Source organism: Hemiscyllium ocellatum, chromosome 12 (genome assembly GCF_020745735.1).
Source record: "Hemiscyllium ocellatum isolate sHemOce1 chromosome 12, sHemOce1.pat.X.cur, whole genome shotgun sequence".
NCBI lineage: Eukaryota > Metazoa > Chordata > Chondrichthyes > Orectolobiformes > Hemiscylliidae > Hemiscyllium > Hemiscyllium ocellatum.
Window position 1 is genome coordinate 55,353,241 of NC_083412.1, and position 21,660 is coordinate 55,374,900.

At 39.4% G+C, this 21,660-nt stretch overlaps 1 protein-coding gene across 4 annotated transcripts in view; it reads left to right on the top strand.

Moving 5' to 3' along the window:
• kdm6a (lysine (K)-specific demethylase 6A) overlaps positions 1-19,813 on the top strand; it is a 222,964-nt gene extending 203,151 nt beyond the window's left edge. For 2 of the 4 annotated variants that reach the window (XM_060833559.1, XM_060833562.1), the window contains 5 exons: positions 7,542-7,729; positions 7,988-8,129; positions 9,111-9,237; positions 16,487-16,657; positions 18,971-19,809. In XM_060833559.1, the coding sequence (XP_060689542.1) occupies positions 7,542-7,729; positions 7,988-8,129; positions 9,111-9,237; positions 16,487-16,657; positions 18,971-19,000 (658 nt within the window). In that variant the 3' untranslated portion in view covers positions 19,001-19,809. Of the gene's footprint in view, positions 1-7,541; positions 7,730-7,987; positions 8,130-9,110; positions 9,238-16,486; positions 16,658-16,754; positions 16,944-18,970 lie in introns of all 4 variants that reach the window. The other 2 variants (XR_009645284.1, XM_060833560.1) reach the window with 2 other exon arrangements.
• The last annotated feature ends 1,847 nt before the right edge of the window (positions 19,814-21,660 follow it).

Genomic DNA, 21,660 nt, shown 5'->3' on the forward strand with positions numbered 1-21,660 from the left:
ACTTCCTATCTTTACAACCTTATTGCACTACAACCCTCAATACTTCTGCATTCCTCCATCTCTGGCTTTTTCTGGTTCCACATCCCCATTGTCTCAGCCTTCAGCTGTCTAGGTTCTAAGATCTGGAATTCTCTCTCCTTCACCTCTCCTCCTTTTAAGACCTGCTTAAAATCTGCCTTTTTGATCAAGCCTGTAGAAAACGAAAGATCTGCATAAATATTTTCAGTTTAGCTGGCACTGGATTAATGCATCAACCTTTAATTTCTGGAACCTGTATTTGAATCTAACCTCAATAATTCAATAAACGTTTTATTAACCGGCAGTTATGGGACCAAAAGTCTACTCATTGATAAAATATTCTAGTTGATCAACAGGCCAACCTTAATCTATATCAAAATGCACACCAAGTAATATAAACATGATGCGTAGGGTATGCACATCACTGTTAAACTTTATTATTTAAGTGATTTATGCTGTAAATAACTTAATTAAAACTTTGTGACGGAGAGCCTTCTCACTCATACGCTCAACTGACCGTTTGGCGATGATAGTAATACTCTAAACTCCAGTGGTTCATGTATATAATTTTTGCTGTTTATTGAGAGTGTTAGTTCATTAGGTGCCAGTTAGAACAAAGTTTCCTGTAATTTGAAAACCGTAGTCTCAGCTGCCATTTTTTATTCTCAGTGAAGTATGGCTAGACTTGATTCTTGAATCGGATAAACATAACTGCCAAACGTTTGGTAGTTTTTCCCAGACAATTCTTAAGAATGGCTGATTTAGCTAGTTGATTTTGGATTGCTGTTGGTTTTGCACCCTACCAAATAAGCTAGAGCAGAATAGCAAATTTAAATTTCCTGTGACAGGAATTATTAGGTGGAGAAAAAAATAATGTCCATATAGTTTGCTTTCTATTATGATTTTGTAAAATGAGCTTATTTAGCACCTTTTCACCATCTCGCATCACCTTATATACTTTACAGTTAATGAAATAGAATAAAATTAATGGAATTTCCATCAATGCTGTGGTTTGACTTCTCAGGTGACTATATTTCATGATAAACTTGATGAAGCTTCCATTTAAAAATGTATCTGAGCTAAGCTCGTTATGTTGATTAGAACTAACACTTATAAATTTAGGAAGTCCCTTGGTCTAGAAATTAAGCTGTTGTTCAACATTTATGGAGCATCTGTTTTACATAGATAATCAGGTAGTTTCCTTAATAGAAATATCAGATGTTGGATGCAGATGTGTACTGAGCCGAGGGCGAGGTAACAGCCAAGATTTATATTCTGAAACTGTCTGGTACTCCTGTTGAATGCTCAAAATGCAAAAGTTGCTCACGTTATAGAAATTACATTACCCGGCAGCTTGTTTAAACCAATAGACTTTTGTCTGTGGCATGCCACACAAAGACATCAGTTTCCCTCAAATTAATCAGATTTGTCTCTGTGATGATACTGGTAGGTTAAATACTATTTGCAAATTATTTTAAAAATGTCAGCTGTATAGAAGTAATGGTGTTAACATTGTTAAAGGTTTGCATTGTTAATTGCTATGAAGCATTTGGAAGACTGGTACTGTAACTAAATATAACTCAGCAAAATAGTGTTAACGGTGATTCAAATTCAAGGCCAATAAAGATAGAAGACCATAGTACATTGTTAATTTTTTTTATGTACTAGCAGCATGGCATGGAATAGAAATGAGATACTTGTAAACTATATAAGCAAATGTATGAACAAGGCCAAAAAAAAATCTAATCTTGTTGACTGTCGAACTCTGACATGTATATTCATTGTAGATTTGAGAGTTGCTTTCATTCTGTGTTGATAATGCCACCTTGTTGTCATATCAAATATAATCTCTTCTTTTCTTATACCTTTGACGTAGCAATGCAATCAGTAATCTTATCTCTTAAGCTTAAATCTATCAATTCAAAACAAAGTGATATGTATTTGCTCTGAAGTTGAATAGTACATCTCAGTTCACTGGTATCGGAGATGGCAGCGTTAGTCAATGTGTGACCGGTAGACTGTGCCTCATGGAGCAGGTGGTACTTCAAGGGATAAGTAGATGGGTTGACCAGAATGAATGCTCCTCCGGATTTCACTTTTCCCCATTCTCAGTGAAATATTTTGCTACGTTGGTCACTCTCTCAATGAATCTTCTTCATTTTGATCAGTTACAAAACAGGGTCTCCATGAGTCAGCATGCCACATAGAGACCATTTATAGACTTTGTGTCTGTCTTTCATATCACCAGTAGTCCCATGTTCCTACTCCTTCTATATTTCATTGTTCCCATTTCCTTCAGCTACCTATCTAATCAATTCTTATTTGTTGCATGGTCTCTGCATCAGTCATAATTTTAATACATTGCACAGCTACACAATTTTTAAAAAATGTTTCTGCTCTACACTAACACAACTCCCTTCTACGTGCTGTCATCTATGCAACCTTGGTCTAACATAGACACATATCAAATAGAAAATTCACAGTGCTGGAGGAAGCTTTTGGTTAATTGTGTGTGTGCTGGCCAAAGCTATCCATCTAATTCTACTTTCCAGTTCTCGATCCATAGTATAGTACTTCAGCAGTATATCCAAGAACATTTTAAATGAAGATTAATGCCTGTACCGCTATTTTGGGTAGTGAGTCCCAGACTTTGGCCAGTCTGATTTTTTTTTGTTTCTTACCATTCAAAGTATATTTTTCAAATATCAAAATTTCCTATCTTCTGGATTCACTGTGATTGAATTAATTTCCTATGTTTTAGCCCATACACTTTTTGTTTTCTTGCTGTGATCTTCAGAATCTTTAACCAAACTCTCTACAAATTTGGATTCTGCTTCATCTGATGCTATATCCACATCATTGATATGCAAAAGGGCGGCATGTGGCTCAGTGGTTAGTACTGCTGCCTCACAGCACCAGGGACTTGGGTTCAATTCCACCCTCTGGTGACTCACTATGTGGAATTTGCACATTCTCCCCGTGTCTGCATGGGTTTCCTTTGGGTGCTCCGGTTTCCTCCTCCAATCCAAAGATGTCACATAGCTCCTTGAAAGTGGAGTCGCAGGCAGATAGGATAGTGAAGAAGGTGTTTTGTATGCTTTCCTTTATTGGTCAGAGTATTGAGTACTGGAGTTAGGAAGTCATGTTGCAGCTGTCCGGGACATTGGTTAGGCCGCTGTTGGAATATTGCGTGCAATTCTGATCTCCTTCCTGTCGGAAAGATGTTGTGAAACTTGAAAGGGTTCAGAAAAGATTTACAAGGATGTTGCCAGGGTTGGAGGATTTGAGCTATAGGGAGAGGCTGAACAGGCTGGGGCTGTTTTCCCTGAAGTGTAGGAGGCTGAAGGGTGACCTTGGAGGTTTACAAAATCATGAGGGGCTTGGATAGGTTAGCATAGAACAGAACAGAACAGCTCAGAACAGGCCCTTCAGCCCATGATGTTGTGCCAACCACTGATCTTCATGTATGCACCCTCAAATTTCTGTGACCATATGCATGTCCAGCATCTCTTAAATGTCCCCAATGACCTTGCTTCCACAATTGCTGTTGGCAACGCATTCCATCCTCTCTCAACTCTGTGTAAAGAACCCGCCTCTGACATCCCCTCTATACTTTCCTCCAACTAGTTTAAAATTATGACCCCTCTTGTTAGTCATTTCTGCCCTGGGAAATAGTCTCTGGCTATCGACTCTATCTTTGTCTCCCATTATCTTGTATACCTCAATTAGGTCCCCTTTCCTCCTCCATTTCTCTAATGAAAAATGTCCGAGCTCAGTCACCCTCTCTTCATAAGATAAGCCCTCCAGTCCAGGCAGCATCCTGGTAAACCTCCTCTGAACCCTCTCCAAAGCATCCACATCTTTCTTATAATAGGGCGACCAGAACTGGACGCAGTATTCCAAGTGCGGTTAACCAAAGTTTTATAGAGCTGCATCAAGATCTCACGACTCTTAAACTCAATCCCCCTGTTAATGAAAGCCAGAACACCATATGCTTTCTTAACAGCCCTGTCCACTTGGGTGGCCATTTTAAGGGATCTATGTACCTGCACCCCAAGATCCCTCTATTCCTCCACACTGCCAAGAATCCTATCCTTAATCCTACACTCAGCTTTCAAATTCGACCTTCCAAAATGCATCACTTCGCATTTATCCAGGTTGAATTCCATCTGCCACCTCTCAGCCCATCTCTGCATCCTGTCAATGTCCCACTGCAGCCTACAACAGCCCTCTATACTGTCAACGACACCTCCAACTTTTGTGTTGTCTGCAAACTTGCTGACCCATCCTTCAATCCCCTCATCCAAGTCAGTAATAAACATTACAATCCGTAGAGGCCCAATGACAGAGCCCTGTGGAACACCACTCACCACAGACTTCCAGGCAGAATATTTTCCTTCTGCTACCACTTGCTGTCTTCTGTTGGCCAGCCAATTCTGTATCCAGACAGCTATGTTCCCCTGAATCCCCTTCCTCCTAATCTTCTGAATGAGCTTACCATGGGGAACCTTATCAAATGCTTTGTTGAAGTCCATATACACCAGGCAAAGATTTTTTCCAGAACTAGAGGGCATAGGTTTAGGGTGAGAAGGGAAAGATATAAAAGAGACCTACAGGGCAATGTTTTCACACAGAGGGTGGTACTGGTATGGAATGAGCTGCCAGAGGAAATAGTGGAGGCAGGTATAATTGCAACATCTAAGAGTCATGAATAGGAAGGGTTTGGAGGGATATGGGCCGGGTGCTGGCAGGTGGGACTAGATTGGGTTGGGATATCTGGTCAGCATGGACGGGTTGGACCGAAGGGTCTGTTTCCATGCTGCACATCTCTATAACTCTATGTGCAGGTCAGGTGAATCGACCATGCTAAATTGCCCATAGCATTAGCTGCATTAGTTAGGGATAAATGTTGGGGAATGGGTCTGGATGGGTTACTATCTGGAAAGTTGGTGTGGACTTGTTCGGCCGAATGGCCCCTTTCCAATCTGTAGGGAATCTAATCGAATCAAAATAAACAGAAGCAGTTACAAAAGAGAATCCTCAAAACATCATGATCGATTTCTAAATCACGGAGGAATAGGTTTTAACTTGTGCTCTGTTTTTTTTTCTCTTCTAAACTATTTGTCATCTAATTTGCTACAGCCCTTCAACTTCCAGAGTGTCTATTATTTACTTTTGGGTCTTTGTCAAAGATTTTCTGAAAGTCCATTTATATCATTACTCATTGCATTGTACCCATCCAGATCAGTCTTTCCTTGAAAGAACCTTATCATGTTTCTTTTGGTCGAAGCGGTCCATGCCGACCAGATATCTCGACCCAATCTAGTCCCACCTGCCAGCATCCGTCCCATATCCCTCCAAACCCTTCCTATTCATATACCCATCCAAATGCCTCTTAAATGTTGCGATTGTACCAGCCTCCACCACATCCTCTGGCAGCTCATTCCATATATGTACCACCCTCTGAGTGAAAACGTTGCCGCTTAGGTCTCTTTTATATCTTTCCCGTCTTACCCTAAACAAGTTCTTTCCCGTCTTGCCCTCAAGTTCTGGACTCCCTGACCCCAGGGAAAAGACTCTGTCTGTTTATCCTATCCATGCACCTCATGATTGTGTAAACCTCAATAAGGTCACCCCTCAGCCTCTGACATTCCAGGGAAAACAGCCCTAGCCTGTTCCGCCTCTCCCTTTAATTCAAATCCTCCAACCCTGGCAACATCCTTGTAAACCTTTTCTGAACCCCTTCAAGTTTCACAACTTTCCAATAGGAAGGAGACCCGAATTGCACGCAATATTCCAACAGTGGCGTATCCAATGTTCTATACAGCCACAACATGGTCTCCCAACTCCTGTACTCAATACTCTGACCAATAAAAGAAAGCACATCAAACACCTTCTTCACTATCCTATCTACCTGCAACTCCACTTTCAAGGAGCTATGAACCTGCACTCCCAGGTCTCTTTGTTCAGCAACATTCCTTAGGACCTTACCATTAAGTGTATAGGTCCTGCTAAGATTCGCTTTCCCAAAATGCAGTAACTCACATTTATCTAAATTAAACTCCATCTGCTACTTCTCAGCCCATCTAATCAATATCCCGTTGTAATCTGAGGTAGCCTTCTTTGCTGTTCACTACACCTCTAATTTTGGTGTCATCTGCAAACTTACTAACGATACCTTTTATGCTCACATCCAAATCATTTATATAAATGATGAAAAGTAGTGGACCCAACACCGATCCTTGTGGCATTCCACTGGTCACAAGCCTTCCAGAAGCCTTCCAGTCTGAAAAACAATCCTCTGTCTTCTACCTTTGAGCCAGTTCTGTAGCCTTGCTAACCAGCCTCCCATGAGGAACCTTGTCGAACACCTTACTGAAGTCCATATAGATCACATCTACCGCTCTGCCCTCATCAACCCTCTTTGTTACTTCTTCAAAAAAATCAATCAAGTTTGTGAGACATGATTTCCCATGCACAAAGCCATGTTGACTATCCCTCATCAGACCTTGCATTTCCAAATACACGTACATCCTGTCCGTCAAGATTCCCTCTTAACAACTTACCCACCACCCATGTCAGGCTCACTGATCTGTAGTTCCCTGGCTTATCCTTACCACCTTTCTTAAACAATAGCACCATGTTAGCCAAACTCCAGTCTTCCGGCACCTCACCTGTGAGTATTGATGGTACAGATATCTCAGTAAGAGGCCCAGCAATCACTTCTCTAGCTTCCTACAGAGTTCTAGGGTACACCTGAGCACGTCCTGTGGTCCCATACTCTGAAAATGTGAAGGATAGGTGGATTGGTCATGTTAAATTGCCCTGTAGTGTCCAGGGATGTTCTGGAATAGGTGGATTAGCCCTGGAAAATACAGGGTTGTAAGGATAGGGTTGAGGGATGGGTGTGATGCTGTTCCGTGAGTTGGTGCAGACTCAGCAGGTCAAAAGGTGTCTGTCTGTACTACTGGGAAATCATTTTTTGGGTGAAATCTGAAAACAATGTGGTCAAACACATCTCTCATTGATGTCAAAGATACCATGACACTGTACCAAAGAAAAGGGGTTTTCCCCAATGTATCAGGCAATGTTTATCCCTTGAACAACATCACAAAACAACTGATGATTATCGCCCTACAACTTGTGATCGTTTCCTTTATGCAAAATGGTTGTTGCATTTCCTACTTTATAACAGTGACTATTGTTCAAAAATGCTTCATTGTCTGTAAAGTGTTTTGAGATGTTCATTGGTCACAAAAAGCGTGATGTAAATGCAGATCTGTCTTTCTTTCAATTACCCCAAATTTACTGTTCCTCCACCAAACACACACACAGCTAGAATGTTTTGCTTAAAGCCCTAGAGAGGAGTGTTTATTTGCTAAATTACTAGCATTTTTAGCTGCCTGTTTAAATTGCAGAAATGAATGCATTTGTAGTTTTCACAAGGATGTTAATTGTAATCAAGCAGTTTTGAATTTGTGAAAATATAATGAATATATTTCAACACGTTATTTCTTTATCAGGAACAACATTAATTTTTTGATGGGCTCATGGTGGCCAAACCTAGAGGACCTTTACGAGGCCAATGTGCCAGTGTATCGATTTATTCAGCGCCCTGGAGATTTGGTATGGATAAATGCTGGTACAGTGCATTGGGTTCAAGCCATTGGGTGGTGCAACAACATTGCTTGGAATGTCGGTCCTCTGACAGGTACTGTTATTGCATTAACTAAACTAGTACATAGCATCTGTGCCTTTACAATGAGAGTTAGATTGTTTAGAGAACAAAACAAATTTGTTAAAGAAAAGTATAATTTGTACCAAAGGAGTTTAGGATGACAATAGGCTTTTTGATAGCTTTTTGACAACTTTTTGACAACAATGTTTGGTTCTTTATTGGGTTTGTAAAGCTTTTTCTGCAGCACTTAACACTGACTTTTTAAGTTAAAACTAATGATTTCTTCTGCAGCAAATCAATATAAACTAGCAGTGGAACGATATGAATGGAATAAACTACAGAGCGTGAAGTCTATTGTTCCCATGATCCATCTATCCTGGAACATGGCACGTAACATCAAGGTGTCTGATCCCAAGCTTTTTGAAATGATCAAGTAAGTGTCAAGTCAACACTGGGAATTTTTGAACCTCCCCCATATTGTAATTTCAAATAATAAGGAATTTTCTAATTTGCCTAATGCATTCATAAATGGAACGGGATTGCTCATTTTTATAGAATCAAGAGTCATACATCGTGGAAAGACCCTGACCGTAATCCCAAACTAAACTAGTCCTACCTGCCCACGCTTGGTTCTTATCCCTCCCAACATTTCTTATTCTGTACTTATCCAATGTCTTTCTTACATTGTAACTGTATCCACATCCATGCTTCCTCTGGAAGTTCATTCCACTCATGAACCATTCTTCTTCCTTGTCTGAACTGTGTAAGGAATGTTTAATGCAGTTTTGATTTGGATTAGTCTAGCCTGGAGTTTTCTCCAGGGATAGACTTTGACTTTACTTGCTTCATATTGATAACACCTAAGCCGTAATCGTTTGGATAAGCTGTGAAAATGTCTGGAAATTAGCGATCCAATGTTTCATTTACCTCTGAAACTTGGTTAAAATATACCTTGAGAAACTTTGGACATTTGTCAAGTCGAAAGAGAAGCAGTGTTGAGTATGAAAAGATGAGGAAAGAATTAAACTACCTTGCAGGTTATTCTTCACTTCATTAAATATTAGAAAATATTGTTTCAATAAAACAGAAAAATTTCTATAATCTAGGTCACCAGTACTACACAAGAGCTCTGAAAGTTTTCACTTGACTGCAGATATTGGTGATTGGTGAGTTATTGAATAGATGACTGAGCAGAGGGAAGGTGTCAGCAAGTGAGAAAAATTTGGTAAGGAATAGGATTAGACATGGAGCTGCACTTCACCTGTTATTAGTTGCCACTGATTGCTGGAGGCCATAAAGACATTTGTTTGCTGCCTATCCACTGGGATAATCACTCAAAGGGAATGTCAATATAAAAAACAATGAGTATGAAATAGTTTGTTAAAATTAAAAGCCTCTATCTTTCTTTCTTTAGATACTGCTTGCTGAGAACCCTCAAGCAATGTCAGATGTTAAGAGAAACTCTCATTAGCACAGGCAAAGAGATTGTATGGCATGGCCGCACAAAGGAGGAGCCTGCACACTACTGCAGTATTTGTGAGGTCGGTAAAACTTAACGTTCTTTTGAAGATAATGGCAACTTAGGTTGCGAGGCATCTAAATTATCATTAATTTGCTGTTATTATTGACCATATTGTGTAATGGTGTTCTATTTTGTCTTGTCCAACTAATTCTCATCAACAGAATTGTAGTGAAAGCTTTGTGAAGCATGGTTTGTATGAAATTCAAAACTTAATCAGTTTTACAGTTTCTGAAATATCCAGTCAAGGGTGGGTTTAATTGGGAAGAAATAGGAGCATGATGACAGAAGCACTGTTCATTGAATTGAGATTCAAATGGCTCATTAGTCATTAATCCTTTTATTAAATTTTGAACTTGGTAGGATCAGTGACAACTGAAAAATTTGTATTCCTTTACAAAGTACTTTAAAAATGTAATTTTTATGATCTTGCCATATACATTAACACCAAGACAACATTAGGTCCTAACTAATTTTAAATAATTTAGATCATTAAATGAGTGAATGTGCTGGATAATGGACCATTCTTTTGTCACTTATGCTGTGACAGATGTTGAGAGATAGAGTGCAGTGATGAAAAATTGATACCTTTTTTTGGGACAACTTGAATTCTTAATTCTGCAATTATGGTCTTTCAAATCTTTCAGCATCTTCCGTGTTCCACAGAGGTGTATTTCAAATAGATCACCTTTTAAACGTTTTAAAATAATCAAAACATGATACTTGCCTTTTGAATGTAACAACAGAATGAGAACAAGCTAGTGGCAGAGTGAGATGTACGGGTGTACGACATGCTTACCTCAGTGTGATGTGTTGTGATGTGTTGCCATGTGATGCTGGAGCATGAGTTTTCTGGTGAGGCGGGATCATAAATGACATGCAGATGTCACATATCCTAGATTCCAAAGACAGTTGCAAAATTAGATGTCGGCTGAGCATGAGGCAGTAGGGTAGGGAATTTCTGAACTTGGCTGCTGACTGGTAGTCAACTTCTAGAGAGTGCAATGTGCAATCACTATGCAAAGATAGAACAGCTTTAACTTCACCTTTTTTCCCCTGTTAGTGGCACCTGCTTTTCACAAATGCTTTCTGCTTGATTATAATGAATTTAAAGCCACTCATACAGCAGTTCTTTTCCAAATTTATGGTCAACATTTATCACTCATCCCTAATTGCTTTGTGGTAGTCTGTATGATGTATGCTTTCCAACAGTATAGTATGCAAGTCTGGGAATATGACACAGCAGAAAAATGTGTTGCTGGAAAAGCGCAGCAGGTCAGGCAGAATCCAAGGAACAGGAGAATCGACGTTTCTGGCATAAGCCCTTCTTCAGGAATGAGGAGGGTGTGCCAAGCAGGCTAAGATAAAAGGTAGGGAGGAAGGACTTGGGGGAGGGGCATTGGAATGCGACAAGTGGAAAGAGGTTAAGGTGACGGTGATAGGCCGGAGAGGGAGTGGGGCGGAGAGGTTGGGAAGAAGATTACAGGTCGAGAAGGCCGTGCTGTGTCTGAGGGTTGGGACTGAGATAAGGTGGGGGGAGGGGAAGTGGATGGTTCCTAGGCAGAAGATGAGGCGCTCTTTCTCCTGGCGTATTGTTGCCATGGTCTGGCGATGGAGGAAGCCAAGGACCTGCATGTCCTTGGCGGAGTGGGAGGGGGATTGAAGTGTTATGGATGGCGTTTTTACAGAGGGCAAGGTGGGAGGTGGTGTAATCTAGGTAGCTGTGGGAGTCGGTCGGTTTATAGTGAATGTCCGTGTTGAGTCAGTCGCCCGAGATAGAATTGGAGAGGTCTAGGAAGTTTAGGGAGGAGTCTGAGACGGTCCAGGTAAATTTGAGGTCGGGGTGGAAGGTGTAATTAAAGTGGATGAACTGTTCAACCTCCTCGTGGGAGCCCGACGTAGCAGTGGAAAAGGTGGGGGTTCCACAGCTACACTGGCATCACCCCCCCCCACCACATTTTCCTCCGCTACTCAATTATCCAAATACCAATTATCCAAAAATCGGATTATCCGAAGGAGATCTTGAGGTCCCGATAGAAACATTACATCAAAGAAGTGTATCCAGCAGTGATGCTGCTTTTGTTTACAGTGATTAAACAGGCACCATCTCCAAATGACTGACCACCTGCCCTCCCTCTCTCTCCACACTTTCCCTGAGCTCTACAGAGGGGTGTACCCTAACCCCCCCCCAGCCCCGGAATAATCTCTCCAACATAGTCCTGTACAGGGCAAACATGGAACCTGTCGAATATTTGCAATAAAAAGTTGTCTGTGGCTGTGTGTGTGTATCTGTGCGCTCATATTTATATTGGGGGGTGAGGTTGGACAGTGAGGGCTCGCGCACTTTGCGCTGGGGAGTGGGGATGGTGCTGGACCGGGTTGGAGAGCGCTGTTGCGGGCGGGGCCTCGCACGCTGTGTGCTGCTGCAGTCTCCTGAATAAGGAGCAGACTTTAAAACTCTGAGCCCCAGAGGAAAGGCATTTAATGATCTTTTTCCAAATAATCGATTATCTAAACGAAATAGTGCCCGTCATCGTGTTTGGATAAGCTAGTTTTCACTGCATTTATGTAGTTATTCCAAGTTTATTTCAGGTGTGTATGATGATAGAGTTTCAGTAATAGTGATGCCATTGACTATCATGGTAGAGATTGTTAATTATTCTTTCAGCTTTGTGGAATATTCTCTCGCTATTGGCAGGGATCGTTGTTACCGAGCATTTGTGTTGTGTGAATATTTCTATGACTCATCAGCTCGTGACTGCATATTGTCCAGGACCTTCAAGTGATCACCGTGGGTGCATTCACTGTGGAGACCATTAATGTTTAAATGAAAGTTTGCCCGTGCAGTGATTAACTGAAGTAAATTATACGCCTAGATTTTCTGTTTTTAAAGAAAATCAATCATTATTGTACATATGAGAAATTATGCAAATAAAGCACCACTAATTTAATTTTACAATTTAATTTGTAAAGAGTACTTCGCCTGCTTCCGCTCCTTGGCCTAGAGTTGATCTTAAATAGACTTTTTTCCCCTAGTTTGTTTCCATAACTTCTGTTTAACGCTTTCCAAGCTAAGTGATTAAGCTGGCTGGCTGTCACAAGACTAGCTGCCTACCTTTCATTGTGAGGCCAGCTTTAATTTGGGTAAATCTTCCTCTTCATGAATTCCCAACTATGCTCAAGAATGCAGCAAATCATTTTTTTTTCTCCTTCACACACACACACACCCAACATGTAGCTCCTTTGGCTTTCCTAACTAAATGACCTGTACCCTGCACCAAGACAAAGTTCTGAGTGAAAAACCTTGCTAAATTAAACAAAATAATCTTCGAGCCCCCTCAGCTGTGCTGTGGCATGATATAGGATGGTTCAGTAAAACAATTTTTACTTTGATTTAGTAGCTGGTATGAAACTTTTGAGTTGCCCTCTGCCAGAATTGCTGGCCCTAATAAACTCTTCTGTTTATCACTGCCTTTCCACTCCTTTTTTTTTATCTGGGATGTAAACAATTTAAATCTTTTATCGAAGTAAAGACAGATGTTTTGACTCCATGTAAATTTAAAGATGGATTGTGCCTTCATGTGCCAAGTTTGATCTTGTAAGATAAACAAATGTTGGTTTCCTTTCAAGGGAAATTGATGGGAAGACTGGTTTGTATTCAAAAATGGATGCTTATCAGTTGCACGATTGGATGTTTTCATTTATTTCAAATTTAACACTTAATTCCTGAAACTAAAATTTATTGTTTTGGTTCTGTTCGCCAAGCTGGGAATTCATGTTGCAGACGTTTCGTCCCCTGTCTAGGTGACATCCTCAGTGCTTGGGGGCCTTCTGTGAAGCACTTCTGTGATGTTTCCTCCTGCATTTATAGTGGTTTGTTTCTGCCGTTTCCGGTTGTCAGCTCCAGCTGCAGTGGCCGGTATATTGGGTCCAGGTCGATGTGCTTATTGATTAAATCTGTGGATGCCTCTAGGAATTCCCTGGCTGTTCTCTGTTTGGCTTGTCCTATAATAGTAGTGTTGTCCCAGTCGAACTCAAGTTACTTGTCGTCTGAGTGTGTGGCTACTAAGGATAGCTGGGTCATGTCGTTTCATGACTAGTTGGTGTTCATGGATGCGGACCGTTAGCTGTCTTCCTGTTTGTCCTATGTAGTGTTTTGTGCAGTCTTTGCATGGGATTTTGTACACTACATTGGTTTTGCTCATGTTGGGTATCGGATCCTTTGTTCTGATGAGTTGTTGTCTGAGAGTGGCTGTTGGTTTGTTTGCTGTTATGAGTCCTAGTGGTTGCAGTAGTCTGGCTGTCAGTTCAGAAATGTTTTTGATGCATGGTAGTGTGACTAGTCCTTTGGGTTGTGGCATGTCCTCATTCCGTTGTCTTTCCCTGAGGCATCTGTTGCTGAAATTGCGGGGATATCTGTTTTTGGCGAATACATTGTATAGGTGTTCTTCCTCTTTTATCTCTAAAATGTATCTCTAACCATGAAGCTCAGTGATTATGACACAGAACATAGTACTGACATATGTGGGTGAAGGAAAGCAGCAAGTGTTAATCAAGTTTCCTTGTCCAACTTACATCATAGAAACTAGGAGCAAGTGTATGCCATTCACCCCTTTGAACCTGCTGTACCATTTAATACGGTCACGGTTGATCCTTTATCTCAGTGTCACATTACCCCTTTCGCACATGCCTCTTGATTCCTTTAAAATCTAAAAATGTACTTTTTAAATATATTTAGTAACTTGGCCTCCACAGCCTTCTATGGTAGAAAATTCCACAAATTCACCATCTTTTTAGTGAAGGCTTTTTTTTTGGACCAGACCAAGCCACCTTCAAATACAACCAGGACATAACCTAGACCCCAACTTTTTCTTATTTTTTAAAGGCAAGTGTAAGGCACTGTGTCCAGGATGCAACTTGATTGGTCAAACTATCAAAACACACTTTATTCTTACTCTTTAGGTAAAATATAAACAAAACAAAAGGAATATTTTCACTCTGTTGGATTACTTAACAGGATAACAGATTATATAACTTCTGAACAGCAACTGTTCCCATATTGTAACATTCCATAAAAATACTCTTGGCAAAGGCAAATTCAATAAAATAGATTATCTCTGGTGCAATTCTAGCAGCAGGAATAGAAACCCAAGCTTTTAGCTGTAACAGAGGAATAACCGCTTTCACGTTCCATTTCAAGATCCGAGCAACTACTGAAATGTAAACTAAAATTCTGATTCTGTGGGAGCTTGACCCCACCCCTTCATACTACTTCTATTGTTCCAACTTAAAAAAAGAAACGAGGCCTCTCAAACTACTTGTTGGCTAGGAACAACTATTAAGCTTCTCTACCTCAATCTTGTCATTTTAAAAAAAAAAGCAAGACAAAATATACCTCTTACAGCTATCATATTGTCACAAATTTTTCTCATGTCAGATCTAAATTCCCTACCTCATATCCTGAGATAGTGACCCTGCTTGTAGGCTCCCTATATCAGGAATCTGCATTTCATCTGTCCAGCCCTATTTGAATTTTATATATTTCAATCAGACCTTCTCACATCTTTCTTGACTCTAATTTAATTGGCCCCTTGTTCGCGAACGCCTCCTCATTCGTGCAGTTCTGTCCTCCCTTCAATCTATCAATCGAATCAATCTGGAAAGCTATCACTACACTTCCTCAATGGCAAGTCTATCCTTTCTTGGGTGGAGAGACCAAAACAGCTTGTAATACTCCAGGTGTGATCTCACCAAAGCCCTGTAGAACTGCTATAAGACATCTCTACTTCTGAACTCCAATCCTTGTGCAATGAAAGTCAATTTTACCAAAAGTATCTGATGCCATGAGATTACATGGAGTTAATTTTGAGTCCTCTAAGATACTACTTACTGCAAACCATAATCCTGCTATCTACCATCAATGGGATATGCAGTGAGAAGGTGTTGTGAGGGAAGAGTCTAGAACATTGGTTGAAAACCAAATTGGGCCCAATTTTAACTCTGAGTTAAAATTGGGCCCTATGGTTCAGAGGGTCAGGTAGTATCAAGTTGTTAATTAGCTAGTCTGTGGGACCGGTTGCAATTTTAACAGGTCTGTGCATGCCTTTGCATCCAACATTTAGACTGGCGCATGTATTACTGATATTGCACTTCAACCTCACCCTAAAATTTTGACAACTGTGTGGCTTGATCAGTTGGTCTGGGGTAGAGTTTCAGCCAGGTTGGGTAAGAACAGCAAATTTCATCTCTAAAGTGAATTGATGACTAGATTGTTTTTATAACAATGTCTTGGTCACCATCATTGTAACTAACTTTTTATTCCAGATTAATGCAATTAACTGAATTCAAATTCTTGACTGACGTGGTGCGATTTGAGCTCATTTCTTGGGTCCATCTCTGGATTACCAATCCAGTAATGTGACAATGCTGGTATCACAGTGATGCCCTTTACTATTCTGGGCACAATGAATATGTTGTTTTATTCTGTTGTATTAGAATATTAAAAATAACAATCCTATAATCTTTTATTCTTCCGTTTTCCAGTGCAAGCAAGCCCACTATATGGAGTTACCATTGATATTCCAGTTCCATCATTGCATTCATTATTCTGTTAGTTCTTTACTTTATCCTTTCAACTGGAATATTCTTTAGTTTTGTAATGCACTGCATTCTAACTGGATTGCGATTACTTGTGTTCGTCATGTAAGATTCAGCAGAGAAAGGAGACTGTGTGTGCAAATGAGGACAAGGAATAGACCATTTGGTACCCAGTCTGTTCCACCTTTAAATGAGATAATAGGTGACCTGACTAACCTCAGATCCACATGCCCACATATCCCTGATAACCTTTCGTCTACTTGCTAACCAAGAATCTATCCACCTCTTCCCTTAAAAAAAAATCAAATATTCTACTTCCACCTTCTCTTCAGGAAGAACGTTCAAAGTATTCAGGAAACCTTAGAGAAACTTAGACCAAACAGTTCAAGAACTGGGTGGAGGTCTAACCGAGACAAAAACACAATATGTTAACCTGTTAAAGTGCTAAATTCCCAAATTGTCTATATTTTGTTGAACACAAGTGACAGTGAGAGATTTATAGTGCTTAAGTATGAAGTATTGTAGAAAAGCTTGGTTGGGTGGGTGGGTTGTATTAAGTTAACTTGGAAGTGATTAAAATCTGGAAATCATGAAAGAAATTAGGTCAAAATTCTTTCTTTGTTGCAGGAGAATTTAGATTGTAATAAAATGTCATATTTATTTCTAAATAACAGGTGGAAGTTTTTGATCTGCTTTTTGTCACAAATGAGAGTAACTCAAGGAAAACCTATGTGGTGCATTGCCAGGACTGTGCTCGTAAGGCCAATGGAAATCTTGACAATTTTGTAGTGCTGGAACAGTACAAAATGGAGGACCTGATGCAAATCTATGACCAGTTCACATTAGTAAGTTCAATCATTATAGTAGGGATATATTTGGAAAATTTTATTTCTATTTTGCACAGCTAAAGTACAAAGTTAACTAGTAATTCTGAATTCATAGGCTGAATAAATGGTTCTGACTGAACTATGTAAATCAGAGAGCAACCAGATCCAAACTGCAAACTAAGTTAATTGGTCTCATTGAAAATGGATAGACAAGAAAAAAAATCAACTGATATTCTTGCTTCTGATCTCTGTACAATAATCTTTGACATCACTGTTAAGGCGGAGAAAAAAGTGCTTGATCAAGGTAATTGAGCTCTTTGGAATTGTACCCAGTGTGAGAGTCAACATTGAAGTAACAGGAAGACTTTTAGAAATCTATGATAGAGGAAAAACCCTAGGAACTTTAATGCTAATTAAAATAAATATCCATACTTTTGTATGAATACTCTGGGCAAAACAACTGAGGGCATTATTGCTATGTTTGTAGGTTGTATTGAGAAAGCAGGGAGGCTGCAGAAGGAGTTGGACAGGCTAGGAGAGTAGGCAGAGAAGTGGCAGATGAAATGCAGTGTGGGAAAGTGTGAGGTCATGCACTTTGGTAGGAAGAATAGAGGCATGGACTATTTTCTAAACGAGAAAGGCTTTGGAAATATGAAGCACAAAGGGACTTGAGTGTCCTAGTTTAGGATTCTCTTAAGGTTAACATGCAGGTTCACTTGGCAGTTTGGAAGGCAAATGCAATGTTCACATACATTTCAGAGCGCCAGAATACAAGAGCAGGGATGTACTGCTGAGGCTTTATAATGACCTATTCAGACCGCATTTTTGAGTCCCTTATCTAAGGAAGGATGTACTAGCCTTGGAGGGCGTCCAGAGGAGGTTTACAGGAATGATCTTGAGGTGGTGGGCTTGTCATGTGAGGGAAGGGTTGAGGACTGTAGAGCAGTACTTGGAATTCAGAATGATGGGGAAAGGATCTCATTGAAACCTACAAAATATTAGTGTTCTGGCTTTTAGAATACTGTGTACATAGTGGTTGCCCTTGTGTAGGAAAGTTGTTAAACTTGAGAGGGTGTGGAAAAAGTTTACAAGGATGTTGCTGGGACTGGAAGATTTGAGTTATAAAGAGAAGCTGAATATGCGGAGTCCTTTTCCCCAGAAGAACTGGGGGTAAGGGTGACTCGAGAAGAGGTTATAAAATCATGAGGGGCATGGATAGGGTAAATAGTTAAGGTCTTTTCTTAGGTGGGGGAGTCCAATTCTAGAGGATTTAGATTTAAGGTGAGAGAGGAAAGATTTTTAAAGACCTGACGGCTAACTTTTTCACGCAGAAGGTGATGCGTGTAATGAATGAGCTGCCCGAGGAAGTGGTGGAGTGGGGTGCAATTAAAATATTTAAATGATATCTGAATTGGTATATGATTAGGAAGGGTTTAGAAGGCTATGGACCAAATGCTGGCAAATGAGACTAGGTCAGATTTGGATGTCTGGTCAGCATGGACAAATTGGAGAGAAGGGTCTGTTTCCAAGGTGTATAACTGAGTGGACATGGAGAAGATGGTTCCAAATAAGAGGGACTGGGATCCATGGTCACAGCCTCAGAGTGAAGGGATGATCCTTAGAACTAAGATAAGGAGGAATTTCTTCATCCAGAGAGTGATGAGACTGGAGCTCATTGCTGCAGAATGCTGTGGATACAAAGGTTCTTGGTTAGTAAGGGGATCGAGGATTATGGGTGAAAAGGCAGGAGAATGGAGTTGAGAAACATATCAGCCATTATCGATGGGCCGTATAGTCTCATTCTGTTCCTCTATCTTATGGTCATTTTTGTAATTGCAGACCAGAAAGTGAAGTGTGTTTTAAATTCACAAAAATGGGGATAATATTCATTCATTATATTTACTTTCTTGCCAAATATTACCAGTTTTATAATCATAAGGTGGCAGTAATTCTGTGCTTGAAGTATGTTTCTATTGTTACGTTGCTCAAGTCACATTCTGTGTACACAAGTTTGGACTGTATTGTTATAAAAGTAGAACCATGCCTAATCTTATGACTGCCATTTGTTCTTGTGTGGGATTTCTGTGAGGATTATGTCCTGTCAATCCTGCCACCTTGTGTGCTGTCATTGATTTTAAAACCACCAATTCATTCTTTGCTTGAAGACAGTTAACTTCTCAGACTTGCAAATGTTATGTCCATATTAACTCAGACTGCAGGTGATTCTTTAATAATAGTTAATATCTAAAAAGTATTAGATCTGAAAAAAAAATTATTGCCTTATGGATTGCCATGAAATAGGTTGTTCTAATTTCAAGTCTTCTCTTTCAGGCCCCTCCACTGCCTTCATCCTCATCTTGACACTTATTGTTTTATGGACAACTAGTGAAACATCTTTGGTGTTCAGGATGTGACGTCAACTTCCACTGTGTTACACCACTGATATTTGGCTATCCCATGTGGCTGCTGACTGAAAACTGTGTGTCTATGCAACCTTCCAAGTGCGGAGTGTCAACAATACTGGATAGGAGTGGAGTTGCTTCTTTTCCAGGATAAATGGATTAATGTAAAGCTGTTTTAGCTGTACCTATAAATAACTTTTCATATTTTGTATATATCAGAGAAAAACTGGCAACATCACACAGACTACTGACTTGAAGACATTCTTTTTTTTGTATTACTCTGTCTTGGGCTGATGAATTGGTTTCATCATCTTTTTTCATTCAGATTTTTCCCTTTAAAAGTACTAGCTTAGCTGGTCATTTTTGTATGGTAGTTAGGAATTTTATGTCTCTCTTGAGGGCAACATCTATTAAGAAAATTTTGTAATGTGAAAAGTTAGGTGAGAGAGAATTTTTTTTACCGCTTTTATGTTCATCTGTTTTGTTATTTTGAAACCACGATGTTTAAATTTGTTCTGGTTTCCTAGTTAAACTAAACAGCCAAGTCACAGATAAATGGGTTGCACATAGACTAAGGAATAAACTTCAGATTTGTGATTTTTTTTTGTTTTGTTTCTAATCTTGATGTAAATTTACACTATTTATAAATGCATATTTATTCCTTGAAAATATTTGTGGATGGAATGCTGTTATTTTTCCCAGAATACCTGCCATTAAAATTTTACGGAGTTCTGTCATTTCAAACACTACTCCTAATACGTTTTCTATGTATGAAATAAAAAAACTGTTGAGCATTGTAATCTTTGAAACATTTAACAATTTATATTCAGGGAAGATTTTTCAGAGTAACTTGTGTATGTTAGTTTATGTATCTCAAATCAATATTGCATGACGAAACTCAGGGAGAGCTTTCTTCTATTATCATAAATATTATGCATTAGCATCTGAATAATGTGCTTCTCCCTGTATTGCCCACTGCCAGTTCAAACTGTGTGCTTCATTAAGGGAGCCATTGTGTTCCAGGTTATAAAATTCCTGTGGTTACAAAGTTATTTCAGAATTTTAAAACAAAAAGTAAGGTTTTATTTAATTACAGACCTAGTAATGTAAAGTTTATTTATCTTTAGAGTTGTCCCAGCACCATGACCATCACGGATCACTGTTACACAAGAGCCTGTTGTCCTGTGCACTAAAGGCTCAAAGTTAACTACAAGTTGATGTTTCTATAATTGAGCTGTATTGGAGGCTGATTTGTGACTTTTGCCCAGTTATAGTGGGAAGTGTTCAAAAATACAGATGTTGCAATTGAGAATTTTTTTTAATGCTGTGATCACTTTGTCAAAATTTTATTCATCTAATCAAGTAAGATCTTCTGCATAACAATTGTTTTAATCTTTAAAAGGCACAAATATGCACTAATGTTTTTGTGATTTAACCCTACTAAGAAACTTCGATTTTGGGAGAAATAAATTGCAAGGCTATTGAATATATAAACACAGGTCCCGACTGACACTTCAATGGAATAAAGCCTCCGTATTACCACCACCTTGTTCAGAATTCAACTAACTTCTGGTGTTCCTGCGATTGGTTGAGACTGGAGTGCAATGTTTCTAAATAGCATCATGCACAAGAAAACGGAACAAGAGAAACAAATATTTTGGGACAGGTTTAGAAAAAAATCTATGGTAACAGAAAAAGGAAAGTAGAAAACACTGACCAGAAGAGAAAAATGCAGTGATTCCTCAGTCAAATGAGTTCAGTTCAGGCTTCTAGATTTAAATCCAGGATGGAATTGAAGTCGCTGTTTCTTACACCGTTGCTACAGAATGGATTGATTTCCAACTTTTGGTACCCCAAAGTCATGCAATTGAGTGCCGACGTAAATCTGGCTCCTCTGATAGCCCCAACTTCAGCGCCTTTTCTGCTTTTAAGGTTGTTTTTTGATGCACTTTCCAAGCCATCTCTCCTTTATTGCCTTTGTTAACTTGTTAGTAAATACCATACTGAGAACATTTCTATCCTTAAGCCCTGTGCTGAACAGGGACTAGGTTGGATTTTATCAAGCCCATAAATTAAAAGGTATTATCTCCTTAAAAGTTGTACACTTACTCTTGTTCAGACCATTGACCTGGAAATTATTCAAATACTCATTCTCAAACAGCTGAAAAAATACCTTGATTGTGCGGGGACCCATCTTAAATATCAACCATTCGGAAATGATCTTCAAAAAGTTGACGAGGCTAAATTGCCCAGAGGGGAAAAAAAAAGCTACGTTTTTTTATCCAAGCTATTTATGACCTTTATTTAAGTATTTTATTGTTCCAAGTGTTTTGATGTTTTGTCTATTTTTAAGGCAATCTAAATGTATACTATTGATTGTGAATTGAGCAAATCTTTGTGAGAGAAAGTTGTGATAAAACTGGTAAGGTTTTTGAATTACCTGTACCTTTAACTTTGCATACTAATGATGGTAGTTACCACTGTCTTGGTTCTGTTTATGTAAAGCAAATGTTAAGTTCAGGAGCTAGTGTAACAGTACAGGGGATAGTGTCCATTTGAAAAAGAAACCTTTTTCTATTATGACAGGTTGAAAGTGCCTTGAGATTTTTGAAAATATTG